Below are 25138 nucleotides of genomic sequence, written 5' to 3' on the forward strand. Positions count from 1 at the left end.
CAAAAAATCAAGCTTGATTCGTTTATGAGTCGAGCTCCAAATTTGAGCTCAAACTTGCTAATTTATGACATGAGCCAAACACAAACGATTACCAAATCGATCATCGAGGCACTCAAGTGCAGCTCGATTCATTTATAACCCTATTATGTGTATCCTAATAACATTTCTTCCTAAACATGGGGTTAAGAGTTGGAATGGTCTAAAATTTAAAAAAAATCCATCATCAGGCAGAATGCTTTATTCTAGGAGAAATTTCTTTTCTTTTCTTATAACAAAAGCCTGATTTTCCTTTAATTTTTTAAAACAGGAGGGATATTCCCTTTAATTTTGTAGTAGTTAACATCAACTACTGTACCTGTATTGTTCCAAGGCAATTTGATCTTTAAAAACACTTGAGATATCTACTATTTTTTATTTATACAAATTCAATTTTAAGCAAATAATTAATAGCTATACTTGTTCATTAACCGTCAAAATGATCAGTGGTAAAGGTTTTGTGTATGGAAAGGAGAAACACGCACCCGGTCCATTGCCATTCCTATTAAATTCCCCTTTTTCCTGTTTGATGATCTAATTAATGAACAAAATTTGGAGTTCTAGGCATATTACTAATCCCGATGGGTTTTTATTGGGGACCATCTCTTTCAATAAAACGAACAATTCATGTAACAAGTACATGCTGAAAGAGCTGGAATGTCAGCAGGTTGTAAGGGTTAACATGAGAAGGCGCTCCAGGCCCGGATATATAGCTTAATATGGCAAAGCGGGAAACGAAGGGTATGTGGAGCTAAAATAGTAAAAGGGTTCACCTTATATCGAGGTAGAACATATGTAAGAACTCAGCCGTGTTTGGGGCCAGATGAAACCTGACAAGCTCGACTGGATATGGCGGGGACACGCTTTCAGGACCAAGTCAGTTATAAGCAGATCGGGAAATGGGTCTCATAACTTGGCCTGCAGAAGAATTGAAGAATAGGGAGCAACATAGTATGTTTTCCCAATGCCAAGGACACCTTCAGGCACAAAATCATCAGGAGATTCTAGGTTTGTGTCTACCTGCAAATTCGATGTTAAATAACAATTGGTCAGGATGTATCTTGGTAACGCCTTGAACCCGAGGTGGAATTGAATTTAGTGACTCAAATGTTCAGCAAGTAAGTTCATATCGAATCGTGTCCATTGTTCTATCTTTGGCGAACAAGATTTACTAGTGGCTATTAAGCCTATAGCACATACCAAGCTAACTCATCCAGCCAACTTGTAGAATTCTAAGACAACAGACCTTGACAAATGGGTGATTCATAATCATTGGACACTTGAATTTGAATACAACTACTTGAAATTGGGAGAGTATCAGAAAGCTTAGCAAAGTGAGCATGCAAGAGATCCCTGAAGTTCTGACTAAAACCTAAAAAGGTCAAGTTGGGCTTAAAAAAATGTACATGCAGAGCAGAGCATCATTGGGCTGATCCTACAAAAGTTTAAGCACCATGACCAGATGTTTCAAAGCAACATTGTGTAAGTAATAGAAGTACAACTCTACTTCGCAAGAAAAGAGAAGTATAAGTTTCCAAACTAAAAGCACACGGACCTGATTCTAAATATGCTTTGGAGATGCATAGAAAGAGCAGATTACGGAGGTTAACAGAACAGACATGTCTTCAAAACTTATACATATAAGGGAAGAGAACTAACCACTCGAAACCAGCGTCTCGTTTGTGGTGGTGGTGGAATAGCAACTTTAACCGAATAATTGTGTGCATTGAACGCCAAATAGATATCTCCTCCATTTTTCTCATGAAGCCTGCAAAAGGGAAAACAGACAATGTGGTTCCTCACAGATGACATAGTGGTTTCCCAGAACCAAGAATGTAAAATGTTTTCAGAAAACTGTACTTTAGTAGCATCACTGCAAGTCTATAAAGCACAGACACTTCCTAAGGTTGTCATACCAGTGTCGCCAACACGTTAGACACTCCCAACAAACCTCCAACACCCCCGCATGGGCGTGTCAAACACTTTCTTAAAATTCCTGAAAGGATAAGGAAGGGGCCACTTCTAGGACACGCACGCTACCCATGCAAACACTTGGAAGACTAAAAAGTAAAATGGTTTTCTTTTTTACTCTTTAGTTTTACAACTTGAGTTTTTTCATTTTTTGATTGCATGACCATTTAGCTTTCATACCCTTCGCGCTTCTACTCTCTAGCTCTTTGAACATCAACTGAATTGTGAGGGATGAAGACGATTGGATTGTGAGTTGATTACTAATTAGATTAGAGTTATTCATTTAGAATTTTGGCTCAAATGAATTTTAAATGCATATTTGTGAGTTTGAAATATAGTTTTGAAACTTTTGATATTTTATTATGCTTTAAAAATATAAAAAATTATCTTATTAATTGGTGCATCTCAACCATTTCGGGTCCTACTTTCTTCAAAAATGCTGTTTTCCAGTGTCCCGCATCCTCAATGTCCATGACCATGCTTCATAGCAGGAAATTAATCAGAAGCTATCCCTTGTTACAGCATGCCCCACAATTTACACATATGAAATTGTAAATGCAAGCAACTCTCAATTAGAAAGGGAAAAAATGTCAATGCTATTTAATTTGTTAACTATTTCCATAAGCCGCCAGGACCTGCCCCTAATTCAATTAAAGGTATAAAACAAAGATGAAAAACAGATATAGGTCAAATACATTTAGTAGTCCAAACTATGAGGTAGAAGTGAAATCAAAATTTATAGACCAGCTGGAAAAACATCATCATATTCCTTTTGCTTCTTGAGTTCATAACACAGTGCTAGGTCCTTCCATTTTAGTTCATTTAGGGGTTCGGGATCTAAGTTGAGTAGTCTCAAAGTGGGGATTTCAAAAGGTGTTACATGTGTTGATCATTTTTCAAGTATTTTCCTTTATTAAGACAACAGTGCACAAAACCTTAATCCCACAGAGTGAAATCATTACATGAATTCTAATTCACCAATCATATGTCTCCATCACTACATTTTTTTGGAAGGCATTCAACATCATGCCTACGAGTTTTCTATCAAGTTTTGTTGTTTTTGTCTTCCTCTACCTCTTTCATTATAGATTTCTTTCATGCCATCAACTCTCTTCATTCAGGAAAAAAGAATGACAAATATAATTAAAACTACTTATGTGAAATTGAAGGATCAACTTGCAGATTTGTTCACTAAATCTTTTGGGAAGTTAAGAGTGAGTTATTTGTGAACTGTGACATGCTTGGAATATATATGCTCCAACTCAAGAGAAATTATTAAGAAGGTACTTATATACTTAAATGTACAAAATAGTGATATTAGTATAAAACTGTACATATATTCTATTTTTAATGTAAATAAAAATGCGGGCCTAGTTGGCTGTCTAGTATTCTCCCATTCATTGTATCACATAAACGCTAAAAAGATGTAATATTGCACTCCATGCAAGTCAATGTAACAAAAGATAGATACACAGCACGAGGAGTATTTTCTTACGTAAATGCAAGAAATTTGCTTTCAGGATTGTCCCATTGGTTCTCATGCCATGTTACCTCATTCTGCAGAAAAAGAGTAACATGAGCCATACAAGAAAGTCGGCCATAACAAACAAAATAAATGTTTCAAGGGCAATTTCAGCACTAGCAAAAACCTATTTAGAATGCCACAAGAAATGCAAGATATAGATATAACATGCATTGCACCTACCATTTAGCCAATAAATTCCTTCTTCAAGTGTTGTAAATACAAAAGGAAAAGACTATATATACAGTGGATGGCAAGTTACATTTATATAATTATATCCCATGAAGTGATCGACATCTAGATGACAGTACTAAGTGGACTAGAAGGTGTATTATCAGATTAAGACTGATGTTCACACCTAGAGACAGATGGCCATGTTATGCATGTAATACAAACAAGCCAGTTCATCAAAGAAAAGAAAAACCTAAAAATAATTCCCTAAAACCTCAAAGAGGCTTTTTTCTTCTTTTTTTGTATAGATATTTTAATTTGAGGGGAACTGCAACATACAGCAATCTAAACTTGAGGTTATATCACGGGGGAAAAATAACATAAAACAGCAACAACAACATATGGAGACAGGAAACAGCAGCACATGAAATATGAACCCAATTAGTAACCACTGGAAAGAGGCCCTGAAGTGACATTGTGCACGAAATCCGTCTTTACAAACAGAGAAGCTGGAAATTATGTAAACAAATAAGCAGTTCATCAACAAAACATCTTACATATCCTTAAAACTCAAAGAAATTATATTGGTTTATTTTGTTCTATAGATATTCAGATTTGACAGTAAGTTTGACATGTGGGTAAGCTAAACATGAGGTCCCGCCTCAAGGTAGCATTTGTTAAAATGAGTAAGATAAAATTGTATCATGATAAGGTTGGAATGCTTTCAGAACCAAGATAAGGAATAGTCAAGATAAGGCTGAGAAGCATTCCAAAATTTTTATTAAACTATTTGCCAAATTTTTTGGAATGCACTAGAGGACATATGTGTTTTTTTTTTTTATTTGTAAGGTTCAAAATATGCTTATCTGGATGGGGGGAGAGAGAAAAATATTTGGAAAATACCAGATAAGAAATCACGTGACTTCTTTTTCAAGGGTTACCAAATAAGTTTAACAAATACATTGAAAATAATAAAAGTCTTGAATGCTTTCTATATCTTATTTTTTTCGGTTTATATCTTGGTTAACAAATAATACTCAAAAAAATAACAAAAAATTGAAAAGAAAATAGGTACTTAAATAAACACCCAATCAGAAACACTGGAAAGAGGTCCTAAGTTGAGAGTACATGAAGAATCCATCTTCACAAGCAGATAAGCGGGAAATTTTTTACCTTGCCAATAAAATGCTCATGTCGAAATACATCATGCAACCTGCGAAACTTTATCATCCCTTCGAAAAACCTAAAATGATCAATCTTCCTGGCTTCCAACTACATCATCAGAAATTCATGTTTTTGGTCATATTGCTTGCTTAGACAAAGTCAGGATGACACAGAAAACATCACAAACCTGTTCCCACTGGAAATGGTTAATAGCAGTATCATGTCCATAACTGTTGTTATTTCCATAGCGAGTGTGACCGTATTCATCTCCCATCAGCATCATTGGTGTGCCCTGATAATTTGCAACCCAACAATCCAGGATGACATAAAGTTATAAATTTCATAATGTCATTTTTCCAGTTGAATAAGATAGCCAGATATGCAAAGTTATATGCTTATAATTGATTAAAAAATGCAAAAAGAGAATCCAGTCATTTATTAACACAGCTACAGAAATTCAAATCTAAAAGAACAAATTTGTCAATTCCCCATATCAATTTACATATTTTATTTGGTCAAAATTTATATACAAATACTCATGAAACTTAATAATTAAATAATTGAACATATTTGAAATCTATACATTTTTTTATTTGCTATTCAAATCTATATACATCATTTTACATAATGGCACAGTGAATTAATTTGAGAATAATTCAATATATTCAAACGCAAATGCATAAGTTCATTCCAATAAAATAAACTCTAACTAATTATCAGAAGTAGAAATATTTAGAGTATATTATAGAAAAAAATGCTGAACTTTTTGGCTTTGTTTCAATTCTATAATGAACTTTTAATTCTTGAATAGTGAACTTTGTGTTTAGTTTCAACTTTTACAATAATATACCTAACTTTGTGTTTAATTTCAATTTTATAATATTGTAATCCTCTCTCTAATTGTCATTAAACCTTAAGTTGTGTAATTGCTTGGACAGGATTAATGTCTGACATGAACAATTAGTTGGAAAAATTATGTGTTATGCATATAAACCAAACAAATTTACTTAAAATGAAAAATTATATACATAAAATAAAAAATACAGACATAGAGAGCTGGCAGAACACAGCGATGAGAGAACCCCACATTGCTCTCTCCCTCTCTCTATATATATATTTAGTTATTTTTATTTTTTTAATATTTTTGTTTGGTTTATATACATATAATATAGTTTTTCCAACTCATCATCCACAACTAGTCGAAGGGTTATGGTATCATAAAATTGAAACTAAACACAGTTCAGTATACTATTGAAAAAAATTGAAAGTTTGTTATAGAATTGAAACAAAGGTTCAACATTAGTTTGGTAATGTACCCAAATATTTACAATAAACATAGGTCAAGTTGTTCAAAACTTTCTTCTCTCTTTTATAATATAACAAGAATAAGAATAAAGTTTCATAAAAAAGAAATAGATAATCATAAATAAAAAGTTTAAAAAGTTAAACTAGAAGATGGGCTCATAAAAATTTCTAGATCCAATTCAAATAAGAAGAGGGTCGCTATAGTATTGAAGCAAGTATAAGCTTGTGTGATTCATGTCCATATTCTTTGGGCGTTTATCATTCCTTTGGAACAAAATTTAGATTCCACTGTTATATAATGTTTTGTGTTATTACAAAAATATAAATAACTGTTGTTAGATACTCCCCCAAAGACTTTCAGAACAATTCATTATTTTTAAAATTTTTATAGAGTTTCGACAAGTTTTGTTGGGTTTCTCCAGAAAATTTCACTTTTCCACCATTGTTTCATGTTGGTTTCCTAGGTGAAGGAAATGTTTCAGTTGACAGAAAACAAATGATATTTTTTTCCCTGATACATATCTATATAGCTGAGAGAGAGAGAGAGATCTCGAATACATGTAGTTTACCCTACCAAGTGGGATTAATTAAGACTTGTGTTGTTATTGTTGTAGCTCAAAATAAAAGATTGGTGAACAGGATATCATTGCCCAATCAAGCAGAAGATACTGGTAACCTCTTTAATGCGTTTCACAGAGATCACATTCTTCTATACACATCAAAAAAGAGAATGGCACATGATTTTGCTACTGTCCATATAGCTGTCCAAAAATGGAATAACCAGATGACATTAACAATGCCAGACGCACAAATTGTTGCTACCCAGCAAGAATGAAGATGTCATAAACTCCAATCAGCCACCTAGCAATAATCATCTTCATTGTCACAAAAACAATGAAATTTTATAACTTTATAACTTTGACAGTTCTATATTGCACATCAGCAAACAACTTCATAACTTTCATTTCTCACGTATCAGAGAGAGATCCTCTTCTAAGTAGACAACTGTCTCCACATCTTTCAATCCCCAGAAACTTAGCAATCTGAAATTTGAAAGCACACTGGACAACAAACAGACTTCCAACATAGGCAATTCAACCGGTATCCAAATGAACAGTGAATAGCCAACTTGCGCACTAACAGCAATGCTTGCACTTTCCCTACTTCTATGATCAAACTAGAAATAACTATCAAGAGAATGCACCTGAGAGTTTTGTCTCTGATTTGAGAAACCTCAAGACAATGAAGAAAATAGTAACAGGACTGCCATCCTACAACTTCATACCTCTATCTCCAACCTAGGGCAGAAGAAATATGTTCGAAAAGCCTGTCATGATTTTTTCTTGCTGACAAAGCACCAACATGCTTTTACTGCAAAGCAGTACTACATTTTATGCAGTGATGTAAACACATTGAAGTTCCTTGCAACCAAAGTTAATCTCCCATGCAAAAGCTATTGAGTCACTCTTCAGATCCTTCATATATCATATTTCAGCACAAATGAAACATGAAAATTCTAGAATAGTAGCCAGTTGTAGAATAGCACATATAACACAGGAAAGAAAGGATAAAAGGAAAGGAGTGGCAAAATTTGTTGTTCAGGTTCTGATGAACTATTCAGAACGACAGAAGAACAACTTTTGCACAAGGGTTAAAACAACAATTATAAACCAACATAGATGAAATGCAGAAATCTGGTATATGATAACTAAAGTGCACGAAATGGTGGTGTGTGAAATTGAAGCTGCGGTGATTAATCTTGTTGCCAAAATCTAAGGTAACCAAAAATCATAAACTCACAAAACTAAGCCACAGAAATTGGAAGCATAATAAAAAGATTATGAATAATTCTACTCATTTAGAAGATATGACTTAAGTGCTTGCTGCTCACAAGAATAAGTCATGGAACAGGTTTTCAGATCACCATCCATTTGGGAAACGAGTTGTAGATTACCATAGGGAATTTCAAAACCCTTGAAGGTTAATATATATATATGTACATCTCACACCTAATTCTTTCTTGCAACTAGATGCACAAATTATATTCATGCAGATGAAGGGATATCATTTCTTCCAGGGATAAGTTTCCTTACGAAAAAGGAAAAGAGAGGTGAAGGAATTTCCACACAGCTTTATTAAGAAGAAGGGCATTCCTAGTGCAAGTTTGTGAGGGTTGGGGGAGGATTATATTTCTATGTAGTCCTTGCCTTGCTTTTTTGCAAGGAGGCTGATTTCACATCTCAAATAGTGACCTTCCAGTCACAAAGGAGCAACCATACTGTTGCAACCAAGGTTCACCTTCTCAAAAAAATTTGTTAATGAACTAGCTAATTTAGATAAATGAGCTCAATGAAAAAAGGATATTTAAATGGGGACTAATTCCTGTCAATTAAAATATAGATTTAAGTGAATATGACTCAAAAATATCAGTCACTAGATAAACATCGGGAAGTTTATTTCAGACACAAAAGATAAGGGAATAAATCAGAATGTTGCAAATCTGACACATCAAAATTGGATCTCAAAGAAATATACCTGGGATGTCATTAGTGCCAAATGAAAGTTTTTCATTTGCCGGAAGCGTAGAGCTTTAATATTGGAATCAGTAGTTTCACCTGTCCAGTAAATACAGAAGGAATAATTCAGCTTGCTTATAAACTGAACATGTTACACCAGAGTTACATCACCAAATAGACCACGTAATAAGTACATAGCCCAAACTGGAGCCACTTCGGTTGTGAACTGAGACATTTCGTTTTATACTTTTATTAGGACTCCAAAACAATAATCATCATTTCATTTTAAACAATAGGCTCTTCTTTCAGCCCCTAATTAGAGAGAGAGAATAGATCTTGAACAAATAGAAATAGCAACAGAACATGTCACAAAAAAATCAGATTATAAAACAAGTCAAGAAGTTTTATTTCTCAAATAGACATGTGACCACCTCTAACCCATTTACCTCAAAATTTTCCAGTATAGGTGTACCATCGATGGTCATATGAAAGGAAAGAGAAAATAGAAAAGCATCTGCTTCATGAGCTCGCCAAGAAAAGATAGAATGTAATATATTCTTCCCTCCCTTTATCTTCTGCTTCTCTCCTTCAAGTAAAAAATGAGAGTTGAGCACATTGCTTCTTTCTGTCTTCCATTTTGATCCTTAAATCTAGTATGGTAACTAACCGTCTTCCATTCTCATTATCTTCCCTGCTCATAAGGAAGGATAATAAAAAAGGGTGGTAAAAATTGCTTCCACTCCTTTTAAAATCCTAGCACCCAAAGGGCTCCTTTAGCCTCTGACAACCTTGGTAGCAGGTCATGTGAGAAAAAGAATCTCTAATAGGTGACAGGATAATCCTTTAATAAAAAGGGTGGTAAAAATTGCTTCCACTCCTTCAATATCATATCACCCCAAAGGGCTCCTTTAGCCTCTGACAACCTTGGTAGCAGGTCATGTGAGAAAAAGAATCTCTAAAAGGTGACAGGATAATCTAGCAGCATATGACTGGTTCATGTAGAGCAAAAGGAAAGCGGCCATTGATTAATGCAGGAAATGAAACTACAGGTAGATCTAGAGATAGAAGATTTGTACTGTAGAGATCAGCCAACCCTCCTTGGGGGCTTTCAGATGCCTGTTGGACACATTCATCCTAATATTTTTTTAAGTCTTCTATAACTGAACACTTCCTGTTCAAACTTTTCAAATGTTTTGAATGTGAAGAATAATATCTTACTATGTTGATAGTATAAATGTATCTGTTAAGGAAAAATAATGAAGAAATAGTTATATTTTCATGTGCACAAAGAAAAATATTCACTTGCCTTAGCTGCAATTGAGATGAAGCCCTTATTAAAACTTGAAGAGAGGAATGCATGTCAACAACATTAGGGAAGGGGAGATCTGAAAGAATAAGTTTCTATCCAGCCTCCAACTCCAGGCTTCTCCTCTCCTAGAATACCTATCTCGGTACGCATGTTCAATAAAGTGATTTATGTACAGCCTTCAAAAAGCTAAATTTTACACCGAGTGCTCGGTTTGAAAGTGCAGCAGCATGTATTAGAGTGATATAAGAGTAGAGGAAGGAGTTTGTTTTCAATGAAGTCAAATTAGATCACATTAGAGAGAATAATTAAATTGTAGTTTTTTTCTTGCAAGCTTGAATGAAACCAAAATTTAGACAACAATGTTAGAAATTCATTAAATTCAATCTCTGCCCTAACCCTTTCTGTGTCTAATAGGGGATGATAACATAGACGTAATGAAAAAGAAAACATTACTCAGGTGAACCATCTCATCTACCCCTTCACTTCTCTAGAGAAGATGAGACAGGAGCAAAAAGAATGACATTGCATGGGGATTTTGCTGGCATGCTCTTTCCAAGTTGTGTTATATTGTATCCATGCACGTACTTATTAGGATAAAGAAGAAAAATGAAAATAGAAGGAACAAAATCTCAGCACCAATATCATATTGATGTCCTGAACTTGGGATCTAGGTTTGGACAAAATCAACCATGCAATAAATTAAAATGTGAATGCTAATTATTAACAAAGAGAAAATTGTAGTAGGCCAACTACGTATTAGCAAAGAGTAATTGTTGGCCCTACCTTCACAACCACAATTCCAGCTAAAATTATCATTGCTTCCATCATTGCCACCTTCTCCATTGGCATCATTATGCTACAATACCAACAAATGAAATGATGAAACAATCCAGATTCCAAGAAACAAATTCACATTGAGTCCTCTGAATATGCAACAATACCTTAGCATTGTATGAGACAAGGTCATACAGCGTAAACCCATCATGGGCAATAACAAAATTGATACTGTGGAATGGTTTGCGCTTATTTACCTGCATTAAAGAATGATTGTCCAGAACAAGTGAAGAGAAAAAGTAAAAAACAAAATAAAGCAAAAGACAGGAACCATTTGGTGAATTTGAGGTTTCTAGAGAAAGAATGCCAAAAATAAGCTCGTCTGCTCCTGGTGGTCAAAACACTCTAGTTTAAAAATATTTTCTTGAACCAGCAGGAACAACCAATTATGGGCCAAGTTTCATCAAGAAGGAACAGGTTGAAATACCACAAAAATGTCAAACTGATACAATAACATGTTCCTTATATTGATAACATGTTTTTTTTACCATCCTAAACTTTCAACATCTGCTTTCTTCCCCTAGAAACCATGATGTTAAATTCATGACTTCCTTTGCACCATCTTTTGGCCTCCTCTTGATGGGTGAGTGTTCAATTGTTTTCTCTATAAGGAACAGTTCAGTGAGCATGAGATCTCCAGGCACAAGAATGGCAATACGAGCTGGTCTGGTGATGATCAAAGCAACCTAGTCTCAAATTTCTTGAACAGTGGAGACAGCAAAATTATGGGGCAAGTTACATCATCAGGGAATGGGGGGAATCACCCAAGAAAAAGGTGGGGGTAAATTAGTGAAATTCAAGCAATCAGCATCTTTCTGATACAGCTATCATGCCTTTTTATACTTTCCCCATCAGCATTTCCTCCTTTATATAACCATGGTGCTCATATTATGTCTTCACCTGCACTTTCTTCTGGTCTTCTCTTAAAAGGTGACTGGTCAATACATTGTATGGGGCTCTTTATAACTTCTGATACTTTCCCTATTTCCTGCTTACAATATCTGCCTCCCTTCTCACAGTCAATGCGGATTCCAATGACCTAACAGTGTCTCTAGCTGCAATCTTCCAAACTACCCACCACAGTTTATGGTGAGAGTAAATTCCACATAAATAGAGGGATCCAAACCAAGTATCATCAGAAATACACTGGGGATCTATTTTCAGACACTGCAATAGAAATAAACTTAGAAGAGGAAGACATGGTGGACCAAGGTGGTTGAGGAACGGATTCCAAGGTGCAGTGGTTTGGTAGGCTGGTGGCTGGAAAATTGAGTGGAAAAGTAGGGAAAATCACTAAAAACACAGCTAATGTATTTGAAGGAAATAGAGAGGAGTTTCATTTCACTTTGGCAAGCTTATCTACATCTATGAAGGTAAATTCTCCATGTTTTTCATTTCATCTAGAATGCAAAATGAGATGTTTTGATGCACAATGAGATGTTTTAATGCAATGTTTATTGCAAATCAAGTTACAATTGTTTTGAGGCATGCTTGATCCAGCCATGGATGGGTTGATTTTGGCTGTGCAATGTTGAAATTGCAGCCAATAGAGTTTGTTCCCAAACCTCGTTGATAGATCTTCATATGCTAGAAAAAGATGTTTGATTCTTGATTTGCTAAGTGATGTTAAAATGCATGGATTTTGTACAGGACATGAGCACAGTATAATGCTTGGATTTGATGCTTGTGTGTACATGCATGGAGAATTTATTGGCTTGTGAAGCTTATTCCCGACATTTTCAAGTTGAAGATTTGCCACATGTTGAAAGAGAAGTTGAATTCTATATTTGGAATTGAAGATGCATCACATTAAATAGCAAGGTGAAGAGGTATTTCAGCAATCTTTTCCTTGTTTTCGGTGGCCCCTCTTATTTTCTATTGTAGACATTTTTTTTTTATTATTTGCTAGATTATTGTAGACTTTAAGCAAAGTTGTAATGAATAATCTTCTTTAAGTTTTTAGTTCATTTTGATGTTTTTCATTGGATATTAACATGAGACGGAGTTTTGGAAACTAAGTATCATGAAACACTTATGGTTATGTACATTTTCATTAAGTATTTAGAGCAAAAATTGAATGATCATATGATTGGATATCTTGTTGGTACTTAAATTGATTCCATATGTTGATGTCTTTAGTCTTCAATCTCTAAGTTATAAAGGAAAATGGTTGATTGATAGGAGGAAACTAGGACAAAATGGCCTAAGAACAAGAAAACTAGGCAGTTTTAACACATTGACAGATATGAAATTCTGAAAACAAAAATGGAAAACGCCACCTTAGGGATTAGATAAAATTCCAGAAAAATATCTGAGAAACTTTAATGTGTTTATTGAAGGCAGTTAAAAATTTGGGTTCAAGATAAATACATTTGTTAGGTTGGGTGAATAAATTTGAAACGAATATTCTGTTAATAGTTTCAGTATGCAGAAGCCCGAGAAATATGCAATCTGAAAATGGTCCAAACAATTTTGAAAAATCATGTAAAAATATCCAGGATGTTAAAAATTGTCAGTAGATTTAGTCAGGAAACTTTGAGACCAGGAAAAAAAAAATCATTTAATGACTGATAAGAGGTATAAGTCAAAAGGGTGTGCTGTGAACACCAAAAGTCCATAAACTAAGCATGAAGTTTAGGCTCATAAAAAAAAATAAAGTTTGGGATGTAAATGAGTTTATCAAATTCCCCAAAAATTAAATAAGAAGCCTACAAGTATCAGGAGTGTTCCAGAAAAATCTCATAAAGAAATAAAATCATTTGATCCCCAAAATGCTTGTGGTTCTGGGATTATCAGAATTGGCAGTATAGTGTATTCTGCCTAAAGGGGGTATTGTTTTGGTCATTTCATTGAAAAATTACAGTATGGAATTAATCATTAGTATTATAAATGTTTAATTTTTTGGAAATTGTTAGGTTATTAAATTCATAAGCAAATGAAAGAACACAAGTACTCAATATAATTGAGAAATAATGTTTACAGAATTAAAATAAAGATCGAGTAAAAGAAAATAATTAGAAACATTACCCAATGATCTTCGGAAGTATCAAAAATTCAGGCCATGACATTGACGGTTTCCCAGTGCCTATAATCAGGTCTTTGCCACAGAAAAAACTTAGATTATACTAACAAGTCTCTATTGGATAAACAATGAGTGTGCGGTACTCCTCTTTTTGACTTAAGCGTGGATCTCTAGCACTCCCCATGAAGGAGAATCCCTCCCTCCCTCATGGCTGTTCTCTTAATTAAATTTCTGTAGCTGATCCCACATAAGGGGATTAAAGCCTGATATGGTGTTCTCTTAGTTGAATTTTTGCTTCTTGTAAATCTGCCTAACAACTCGATGTACAACCATTGGCTTTCTCTTTGTTAGGCCCCCAGTTCACTTGACCTATCAAAGAAGGTCCAAGGGGCAGTGACTAGGAGGCTAGGAGCAGAGGTGTAAATGAGCTGGTCGGCATAACAGCCAACCATGTGCGTAAGGGGTAGAGCGGGGAATCACTAGTGTAGCAACCCAACTATTGCATAACAGAATTCGGTTAAGGTGTAGAGGGGGAATATGTAGAGAGAGAGAGAGAGAGAGAGGGGGGGGGGGGGGGGCGTAGAGAGAAGGGATATGCTAGTATTGAGTTTTAGGGAGAGATAAGGGGCTCTCAAATGCCCAGATTTTCTTGTAATCGCATTGAAGTGGGAATTATAATTCAGTTTTAGTGAATTGTTTCTTTGGGTTTCCATCAATTTGGTATCAGAGCATTGTGATCCTAATGGTGAACTTAACGGATCGAGTTGGAGATTTAGAGACGAGATTGGATAGTGTACAACTGAGCGTAGACGCCATGAAGAATGAATCGAATGCCATGAGAAGTGAGGTTCAGTCGGTGGAGAAGAACGTTACTTCCCTATTGGAATAGTTTGAATGGATGAGAGAGAGGTGGGAGGAACAACAGCGAGAGAGGAAGAACAAGGAAAAGTTGGGAGAACAATCACCGAGGGTAGGTGATTCGAAGGCGACACCCGAGGCGGGTGGGAGGCGAGTTGAAACAGAGGGGTTCGAGGGAGGCTGGTGACTAGAAACTCGCGGATGTTGGCTGGAAATGCTGTTGTTTGATGGAGGGGACCCAGATGGTTGGATTTTCAGGGCCGAGAGGTATTTCTCGGTGAATGGGCTGATGGATGTGGAGAAGATGGATACGGCGGCTGTGTGTTTGGAAGGCCCTGCTCTCTCGTGGTTCCAGTGAAAAAGGGCGAAGGGTGAGAACTTGTGAGGATTTCAAATTACTGTTGCAAGGCCGATTCCGACCCACACAAGAAGGGTCGATAGAAGAGCGTTTTTTAGCTCTTCGGCAGAGGGGTATTGTTTCGGAGTACCGCCAGTGCTTCGAGACATTGGCGTCGCCTTTGGAAGAGTTGCCAAAAGCTGTGCTAGAAAGGCATTTCATAAACGGTCTCAGCCCAGAGATCAAGGTTGAATTGAGGGTGTTGAGGCCAAGGAGCTTGGAGCAAATGATGGACCTGGCACAGCATATAGAAGAGAGGAACTTAGTGCTTCGGGGAAATTTGGCTGGGACGACTTCGAGTAGAGGCTAATCTGCTTCTCTCTCCCTAAGACTCAATACCAGCATATCCCTTCTCTCTACGCCCCCACCCCCCCTCTCTCCATATTCCCCCTCTACACCTTAACCAAATTCTGTTATGCAATAGCTGGGTTGTTACACCAACGATTCCCCGCTCTACCCCTTATCCACATGGCTAGCTGTTATGCCAGCCAGCTCATTTACACCTCTGCCCCTGATTGCTGCCCCTTGGACCTTCTTTGATAGGTCAAGTGAACCAGGGGCCTAACACTCTTATTGTTTCCATCCCGAATCCAGCAATAAATATCACTGCACAGTTGTAGAATACAGAGGCTATACCGTCATGCATCACTCTACTAAACAAGAACCCTTCTAATCAACCAATCTAATCCGTGGAAAAAAAATGGAGCAGCTTAAATTTTGTGACATCCAGCATCCAACCATGCGTATAGCATATTCTTAAAAGTTCAATTACTTTGTTGATCATTAAAAAACGAGATGAGACCAAAACAGCGAATAAAGATCCCTTAGATTTTGTGGCATCCAGCATCCAACCATGTGTATAGCATGTTCTTAAAAGTTCAATTACTTAGCTGATCATTAAAAGATGAGATGAGACCAAAACAGCTAAAATAAAGATCCCTTAGATTCAGATTCAAGCATTCAGTGCATGTACCTTGTACAAGTCGGCAGAACCAGAGACTCGAGTTGCAAACATTCCCTTCATACCAGGATCACCCTATATCTTGAAAAAATGTCAAAACAATTTAGGTATCCACAAAATTTCTGGGAAGTGATCAGCTAAAAAAATATACTTTTCCCTCTTAAGAACCTTCACTTCACCTAATAGAATAATACAAGAAACAGCAACCAAATGTATTTGAATGAAACCTAAAAGCAGTTAATATACAGATAATGAGGAATAGTGTATCTCTCATGAGGAATAGTGTATCTCTCATTGGTTAAAATGTCCCTGGAACCCAGTCATGACTAATTTTGCAAGCCATATAAAATGTATTTAAATGAATGAAAGCTATAGACAGGGTGAGCCGAATCAGTAGAATATAGTGTATAATTTAAGGACCAAGAACATTGGCATGAGATTTTGCAAATCAAACTTCCCATGGTAAAAAATTTATAATTCCCATCATTTAAGAGAAACAATGCGAATATTCTTCTAACAAATTTGTAATAACTTGAAAAGTTCTCCAGTTACTCTCACCTTTATAAATTTTCTTATATCATCACGATACTTCCCATTCCATTCAGCCCACCTGCACAATGGATTAAGTTAACATGCCCACATCTTATAATAGAAATAAAGATTTTACAATAAATTTCTGTTTTTTTTATTTTTGTTCTGTTATTATCCTTTTTTTTGGGGAGGGGGGCAGCTAATGTACCCAGCACCCTATATGCAGGTCCAAGAAAGTAACAATTGATAAGAGCCAAAAAACAAAAAGAGATCAGAAGTGACTAAAATACCAGTCTTTTATCCTTGATGACAAACATTTCCATCTCTTCCAATGAGAAGACAACAGAAGATTTGAATATAAATACTGAAGATCTTTCAAGATGTGGATTATTTATATAATTTTCAAATGTTTAAGTTGAGGACTAGCCCGGTAACTAAATCTTCTAAATGAGGTGAATCTTGACCCATAAAAATTTTATTGATGTCAATCATGAAAAAAGCAGTGAGATTTGTGCATGGGGGATACCTGTCTACCATGAAAAAGTTGGTGTCATGCCAGCATTATTACAACCAATAGAGTTTACAAGAAAAACAGAAAAAGCAACTACAAAATATAAAGTTACCGATCCCAATTTGGAAAAGCACCAACGAGATAAAGGCCTCCACAGTCCCAAGGTTCTGCAATAATTTTACATCTCGATAGAATAGGATCCTTGGCAATTGCCTGCTCCACAAAACAATAACAATCTACACATTAAAAGCATAACCAAAATCCTTTTTCTCACAACTCTCACAAGAAATAGACAGCAATCTCATCCGTGACATTTTATTAACTATACTATGCTGGAAAGAAGGTAAGGAACAAAGTCATGCAACTCAGTATACAGATGAATCAACTATGAATGTCCAAAGAAATACACCATCACCAAACAAACCGCCACTTCAGAATTCCACAACTACTTTAGAGATCTTACACAGTTACAAAAAGGAAAAAGCACTGTTATCAACTGAAGCACTGTAGCATAACCTCAAAAAATGAGGACAGATCCACACTGAGAAGATTTCTTTGTGTGGCTAAAAAGGCAGCCAACAAGATGGATTTTAAGACCATTGCACATACATCCTTTAAGATGCTAGCCATCTTCCCTTCTAGAAGGAAGGATGGAAATCAAATATGTGCGCATGAGTAGCACATGCACACATATACAAGACAAATTTTGTGCAATGTGGCTCGCTGAAGCCAGTAGATTTTGGACCCTTGGATCAAGCCACACAATGGTATAGATTCTCCCACATCATCATCTTACTCAGCTCTTCAACCAAACCTTAAAAATTCAGCGAGACTGTGGACAGTATTACCTCATCTACTAACAGTTTCCTAAAATCTATCGACCATTTTATACAACCTTCACTAATAACATCATTCAATTCTGTTGACACCTTTCAACCTCCACTTGACAGATTGGGCCGGTTTGCTTCCAGAAAGCTGTGTTTTGTTACTCCAGGGGCTATTCAGACTACATTACTCCTCCATTACACCCAAAACTCACATTTTTTGCTTAAAATAACTATTCCATATATTCACATATGTTCCCAAAAATAGTGGGGTGTTACAACTAATATTTAAATCAATACAGCCATGATGACCCTCTATCAGCGAAATGGCACAAAAAGATGATGACAATAACAAACACCATACCTTAAAGGAGAAGTTCAAAGCTGTGGGAATTATAGAAGAATCAAGCTAATGATCCATAGTATAAAACTTTGGGGGAGAGTGATTTAGAAAAGGTTAAGAAGAGAGACCCAATTTGGCTTCATGCTAGGTAGGGCAATAACAATGATCTATATACTTGATAAGGCATCTAATAGAAAGATGTAGAGATAAACAAAAAGATTTTCAGTTTATAGATTTAGAAAGAGCTTACAACAAAGTCCCTAAAGATATCTTATGGAGGGTCTTAGAGAAGAAAGGAGTTCGAATTATTTTCATACAAGTTACTTAATACATGTATCATTAAGCAGAAAACTTGCTAGAACATGTGTAGGAAACATTGAGACTTTTCCAGTTACAACTAGATTACATCAGGCTTTGCATTAAGCCTTGTCTTTTTGTCCTAGTAAGATAAACTCCCTAAACATATTTAGGCAGAGGTGCCTAGGTTTATGTTATTTGCAGATGACACTGTCTTAGTGGATGAGATAGTAAATGTGAACACTAAGCTCCAGATATAGAGCAACACTTTAGAATTTACAGTTTTTAAGTTGAGTAGATTGAAAACTGAATATATGAAATGTAAGTTTAGTAGAAGTATGAACACAAAAGACATCATGGTAAAACTTGAAGATCAAGTTACAACAACAACAACATATCCAGCCTTTATCCCCCTATGTGGGGTCGGCTACATGAATTCTAGATTTTCATGTATTTCTATCTTTTGTCATATCTTCATTGAGATCCATACACTTCATATCAAACTTTAATGTCTCCCTCAAAGTCTTCTTAGGTCTGCCTCTATCTCTTTTTTTGATTAATTGTTCTATTTCATCAACTCTCCTCACAGGAGCGTCTCTTGGTCTTCTTCTCACATGACCAAACCATCTTAGTCTAGTCTCTCTCATCTTCTCCTCTATTGGCACTACTCCTATCTTATTACGAATAACTTCATTTCTAATTTTATCTTTTCTTGTATGGCCGCACATCCATCTTAACATCCTCATCTCCGCTACACTCGTCTTGCTCATGTTGGTATTTGACTGCCCAACATTCTGAGCCGTACAACAAAACTGGTCTTATAACTGTCCTATAGAATTTTCCTTTCAATTTTAATGGGATTTTATCATCACATAACACCCCCGATGCATTTCTCCATTTTAGCCAACCTGCCTTAATTCTATGTGTGACATCCTCGTGAATTTCTCCATCTTTTTGAATTACTGATCCCAAATATCGAAAATGGTCTTTTCTTTGTAAGATTTGGTCTTCCAATTTTATTATAACATCCTCCACTCTTGCATTTTTACTAAATTTACATTCCATATATTATGTTTTCTTTCTGCTTAATTTAAATCCTTTAGATTCTAAATTGTTTCTCCATAACTCAAGCTTAGAGTTCACTCCTCCTTTTGTTTCATCCACCAACACTATGTCGTCTGCAAATAGCATACACCATGGCATCTCTGTCTGAATATCTTTAGTGAGTTCATCCATTACTAAAGCAAATAAGTATGGACTTAGTGCAGAACCTTGATGCAATCCTATTGTAATTTTAAACGGTTCAATATCCCCTCCGCATGTTCAGACCCTTGTCTCTGCACCATAATACATGTCCTTAAGGGCTTGTATATAGGCTATTCGGACTCCTTTCTTCTCTAAAACCCTCCATAATACTTCTCTAGGGACCCTATCATAGGCCTTTTCTAGATCTACAAATACCATATGTAGGTCCTTCTGATGATCCCGATACCTTTCCATTAGGCGCCTCAGTAGGTATATAGCTTCCATTGTTGACCTACCGGGCATGAAACCAAACTGATTTTCTGAGACCTCTGTTTCTTTTCTAAGCCTCTGCTCTATTACTCTCTCCCAGAGTTTCATGGTATGGCTCATTAACTTAATTCCTCTGTAATTTTCACAGTTTTGAACATCTCCTTTGTTCTTATATATAGGGACCAAAGTACTCTTCCTCCACTCATCTGGCATCTTTTTTGATTTAAGAATCGCGTTAAATAATTTCGTTAGCCAGGAGATACCTCTTCTCCCATGCATTTCCATGCTTCTATTGGTATATTATCCAGTCCCACCGCCTTATGATTTTTCATCTTTTTTAATGCTTGCCTTATTTCATTTGGACTTATGCGTCGATAAAATGTATAGCTCACGTTCCCTTCGGAGTTACTAAGATGTCCCAACCTAACTCTTGTGTCGCCATCATCATTGAATAATTTTGTGAAATACTCCTTCCATCTCTCCTTAATCACTCCCTCATTCACTAATACATTTTGATTTTCATCTTTTATGCACTTCACTTGATTTAAATCTCTTGTTTTTCTTTCTCTTGCTTTAGCTAATTTATATATATCCCTTTCTCCATCTTTTGTATTAAGTCGTTTATATAGATTCTTGTATGCTTTTGACCTTGCTTCACTAACAGCTTTTTTTGCTGCCTTTTTTGATTCTTTATAATTTTTTTGATTTTCTTCATTGTTGCATTGATATACAGCCTTATAGCAATTTTTCTTATTTTTAATTTTCAATTGCACTTCTTCATTCCACCACCAAGACTCCTTAAGGTTAGGGGCTCTACCATTTGTCTCTCCAAGCACTACCTTTGCTGTGTTTCTCAGGGCATTAGCCATTTCTCTCCACATTTGGTTTGTCTGTCCTTCTCCATTCCATTCTCTTCTACCCCTTAATTTTTCTTTGAAGATTAGTTATTTCTCCCCTTTTAAATCCCACCACCTGATTCTTGGATTTTGTTTTATGTGATTTTTTCTCTTCTAATTTCTTACTTGGACGTCAAGTACTAGAAGTCTATGTTGAGTAGTCAAACACTCTCCCGGTATCACCTTACAATCCCTACAACATACCCGGTCCTCTTGTCTCATGAGGAAGTAATCTATTTGGGTGTTTGATGTGACATTTTTATATGTGATTAAGTGTTCGTCCCGTTTTTTGAACCTAGTATTGGTTATGATGAGCCCATATGCCATTGCAAAATCTAGAATAGACTTACCCTCATTATTAATTTCCCCGAATCCATACCCTCCGTGTACCTCTCTATAGCCGTTTTCGTCTCTACCCACGTGACCATTTAAGTCACCTCCTATAATCACTTTCTCTCCTCTTGGTATCATTTGTATGAGTCCCTCTAGGTCCTCCCAGAATTTTGCTTTTATCTCCTCACCTAACCCCGCTTGTGGTGCATATGTACTAAAGATATTCATAGTCATTCTTCCTAGAATAACCTTCACCATAATAATCTTATCCCCTATTCTCTTTACATCCACTACCTCATCTACTAAGCTTTTATCCATAATGATCCCCACTCCATTGTTTGCTCGATCATTTCCTGTGTACCATATTTTATATCCATTTTCTGACAAAGTTTTTGCTTTTTTCCCTACCCATCTCGTCTCTTGAAGGCACATAATATTAATCTTTCTCCTAATCATCACATCTACCACTTCCATAGCTTTGCCTGTTAATGTTCCTATGTTCCATGACCCAATCCTTAATCTATGATTTTGTTTTTGGCTTTGACTTTGAATTTGATTTTGTTTTTGGTTTTGGTTTTGATTTTGATTTTGTTTTTGGTTTTGATTTTGATGTTGGACTAACTTCTTTACCCACATACGTCTAAGCAAATGTGGGAACCCTTGCTCATTTGTCACTACATCTGAGCGCCGATGCAGCGACCCTATCTCACTTGACACTACACGCGGGCAGTGTAGCGCGTCGCTATGAAAGGTTACGCCCACGCCCAAACGTTTTTTCATAATTTGTCTAGAGTTCATGTTTTGGATCCGACTAAGTTTTACGTTGGCTGTCGGCTACCTAACACAACCCTCCTCTTTTATCAGTGGAGATATCTTGGATCAATTGTCCAAAAAGATAGGGATTAATGAGGAAGTTACCCATAGAATTAGGGTAAGATGATTAAAATGGAAAAGTGACTAACATTTAATGTGATAGTAAGATTATGTTTAAGATAAAAGGAAAATTTTATCTGACTACTATAAAACCAATTTTGTTGTATGATAGAGAATGTTGAGTAGTAAAGTACCAACATGTGCAAAATATGAGTGTAATGGAGATCAAGATGATATTATGGATGTGCAAGCATACAAGAAAAGATAAAATTAGAAAAGAGGTTACTTGTAATAAGGTTTGAATGGCTCCTATTGAATGTAAGAAATGTGAGGCACGATTAAGATGGTTTAATTATGTGAAAAGAACATTAATAGACTCTTGTGAGTAGAGTGCACAGAATGGAACAACTCTTCAGCAAAAGAGGCAGCGGAAAACCCAAAAAAACTTAGTTGGAGATTCTTAGACATGATATGTATTATACATAGAAATAATTTGTGAACTAGAATTCACGTAGCTGACCCCACCTTGTGGGATGCCTTAATATGATGTCTTTTTTCTTTTTCTTCCTCCATTTCACTTTGAAGAACTACAAATAATTTATACCAGTGTGCACTAATACTAATTAAGCAATCCAAGAGCATGGCTTTAACAAAGTCCTTTTGCATGTTTGCGGTGATTTGTTGTGGCTAACTTAATCCAGTCAATTGGAATCATCAATTGCATTTTCCACCAGGGCAGCCAACAAGAAGAACACCAAACAGAGAAAGTCCAGAGCCAGCTATTGTTCACTGGCAAACTTCTCTTGCTAAAATGGCAACCCCCCAATTTTAAAGTGCATATCAAATATGGATTTCAAGTGATACACTACAAATTTAATCAGAACATAGCTTGGACCACTTGTATTCGACTCTCCCATGCAACACAGATCTCCTTATACTACTCTTCATATCTCCATTACTTATAAAAAGATGCTACATGCATTAAACAACGTTGGGAACTCACCCGAACAAGAGGAGGAGCATTAAGTGGAGAACCATCTGTTCCTCGACAAAGAACACTAGTAAGGTCAAAACGGAAACCATCCACATGATATTCAGAAACCCTTCAATAGGTTAAAAGAAGAGAGGATCATATCTTCAAGAAAATACAGGTGTAAATGCTAACCAAAATAAGTGCAATGAATAATATGACGCAAATACTTTATCAAAAAAAGAAAGAAAACACATCACAGCCCCACAAGATTTCAGCAGAGTAGAGAAATGACATTTATCCAGCCATGTATTGCAACCTTTTACAGGATTACATTTACAGAGCAACAACCAGGCAAAATAGCCATGTCCAGTGGGGCAAGGACTAGTAAAGTTTAGAGGTTGGAGTCTAATACATAAAACAGAATATATAGCAAAAATATTGTTAGCAGAATTAAAATATTGCGTTCATACCAATGCCTTAAGCTGTCGAGTATAAGTTCCATGACCACAGGATGGTTACAATTCAAAGTATTTCCTGCGCATAGAAGAAGGAAGAATGGCATAAGAGATCACCTTCCAGACTCATTAGAATGGTTTATAAAACTAATTATATTCAAAAGGCAGGCTTATGTTACCCTCAGCATAATTTTCTTAAATGTTTCTTAAGTCACAACCATATCACATAATGATATCAGATTTAGCATGCAGACACTGATGCATGCCATTATCAAGTCATATTGTTCAAAGTAGCCCCCAGTTATGACTCTCAAAAGTAATATAGAGTTCCTTCCCAGATATACACAGCAGTAAGCAGAAGTTTATCAAGTGCAAGGATTAAGATCTAGTTAAGCAGAGAGATAAAACCTAATACTACCATGTAAGGTTGGTTTTGCAGATCTTGATGTACCTTAATGTACAAATCTATAAATCTACATATAAAAAGAGATCATCATCCCTGTGATTGAGACCAGTGGTCTGGTATGACAGGGCTCTTAAAAGTTTTAATAAATAGTGTTCGTGTTTACAAAGAAAAGTTGGGATGCATTCTTGAAGCATACAGAGCTCAGACTGCAGTGCTTGGAGAATGCAGTTTTGTCACATTCCTAAGGGTAGAATTGTCATCATAATTTTTGTATGCTAAATAGGAGGGGAAATTCTATTTGCAGCCACCTAATTTGCTCTCCACAGCCACTTTTTAATATACCTGAAATACCCTCAATTGAAAACCCATTTTTACCCTCCATTCTTCTTCTAAATAAGTAACCACATGTTACGGTAGCTAGCTAAGTAGTCGTCGTAATTAGGCTACCTTGCTTATATGATAGCTTATAATACTTAGGCCTAGTTTGGCATAGCTGGAGGAATGTTCCAGCATGCTATAAGCGCAAGTGGGCAAGTTAAGGCAACTATTTTTGGCGCCTGAACTCAGCTCAGATCAGTATAAACAATGTTGATCCGCGCCAAGCTGCACATAATGAATGAAATTGGAAATTAGTTTCCCTCCAACTCTCTCTCCTCGTTCTGATCTCTCTCTCCCTCTCAAATATCTTTCATTCTCTCTCTATTCTCGTTCTAAATTCCCTCAAGAACTCTCTTGTCAGATTTGTAATCTAACAAATTGGTATCAAAGCAAGGTCTTGCCTGGAATTTGTGAGTTGATCGAGCAATGGCTGATGGTACCAGGATGCGACAGATGGAGGCACAATTGCAGCAAGTTTCGTCGTTAGTGGCCGAGATGCAAGGCAAAATGGATACGATGGGAGAGAGGGTCAGTTTGACGATATGCGTATACAAATCAGGGAAGAAAGTAAAGGAATAAGGGAACCTATTGCACGATCAACTACAACATTTCATGAGGATGTTCGCAAGTCAACCGCAAGTGAGGATCTCCCCTGATTTCCCACCCAGGGAACAATCGGAACCAATTTTACCGAGAATTAGTGGCAATAACCGTAATGTGGAATTGTCGGTGTCAAA

General features: G+C 36.2%; 1 protein-coding gene across 6 annotated transcripts in view; it reads right to left on the reverse strand.

Moving 5' to 3' along the window:
* Window positions 1-603: 603 nt before the first annotated feature.
* The window catches only part of LOC127807677 (isoamylase 3, chloroplastic), a 43566-nt gene continuing 19031 nt past the window's right edge, over window positions 604-25138 (reverse strand). For 5 of the 6 annotated variants that reach the window (XM_052345711.1, XM_052345712.1, XM_052345709.1 and 2 more), the window contains exons 12-24: window positions 23633-23696; window positions 23193-23292; window positions 17221-17321; window positions 16625-16676; window positions 16079-16141; window positions 10936-11025; window positions 10778-10850; window positions 8705-8784; window positions 5052-5156; window positions 4874-4972; window positions 3503-3564; window positions 1696-1804; window positions 604-1056 (exon numbers count right to left, since the gene is read on the reverse strand). In XM_052345711.1, the coding sequence (XP_052201671.1) occupies window positions 943-1056; window positions 1696-1804; window positions 3503-3564; window positions 4874-4972; window positions 5052-5156; window positions 8705-8784; window positions 10778-10850; window positions 10936-11025; window positions 16079-16141; window positions 16625-16676; window positions 17221-17321; window positions 23193-23292; window positions 23633-23696 (1112 nt within the window). In that variant the 3' untranslated portion in view covers window positions 604-942. Of the gene's footprint in view, window positions 1057-1695; window positions 1805-3502; window positions 3565-4873; window positions 4973-5051; window positions 5157-7373; window positions 7468-8704; window positions 8785-10777; window positions 10851-10935; window positions 11026-16078; window positions 16142-16624; window positions 16677-17220; window positions 17322-23192; window positions 23293-23632; window positions 23697-25138 lie in introns of those variants that run through there. The other variant, XR_008024778.1, reaches the window with a different exon arrangement.

This window comes from Diospyros lotus, chromosome 8 (genome assembly GCF_014633365.1).
Source record: "Diospyros lotus cultivar Yz01 chromosome 8, ASM1463336v1, whole genome shotgun sequence".
NCBI classification, from domain to species: domain Eukaryota; kingdom Viridiplantae; phylum Streptophyta; class Magnoliopsida; order Ericales; family Ebenaceae; genus Diospyros; species Diospyros lotus.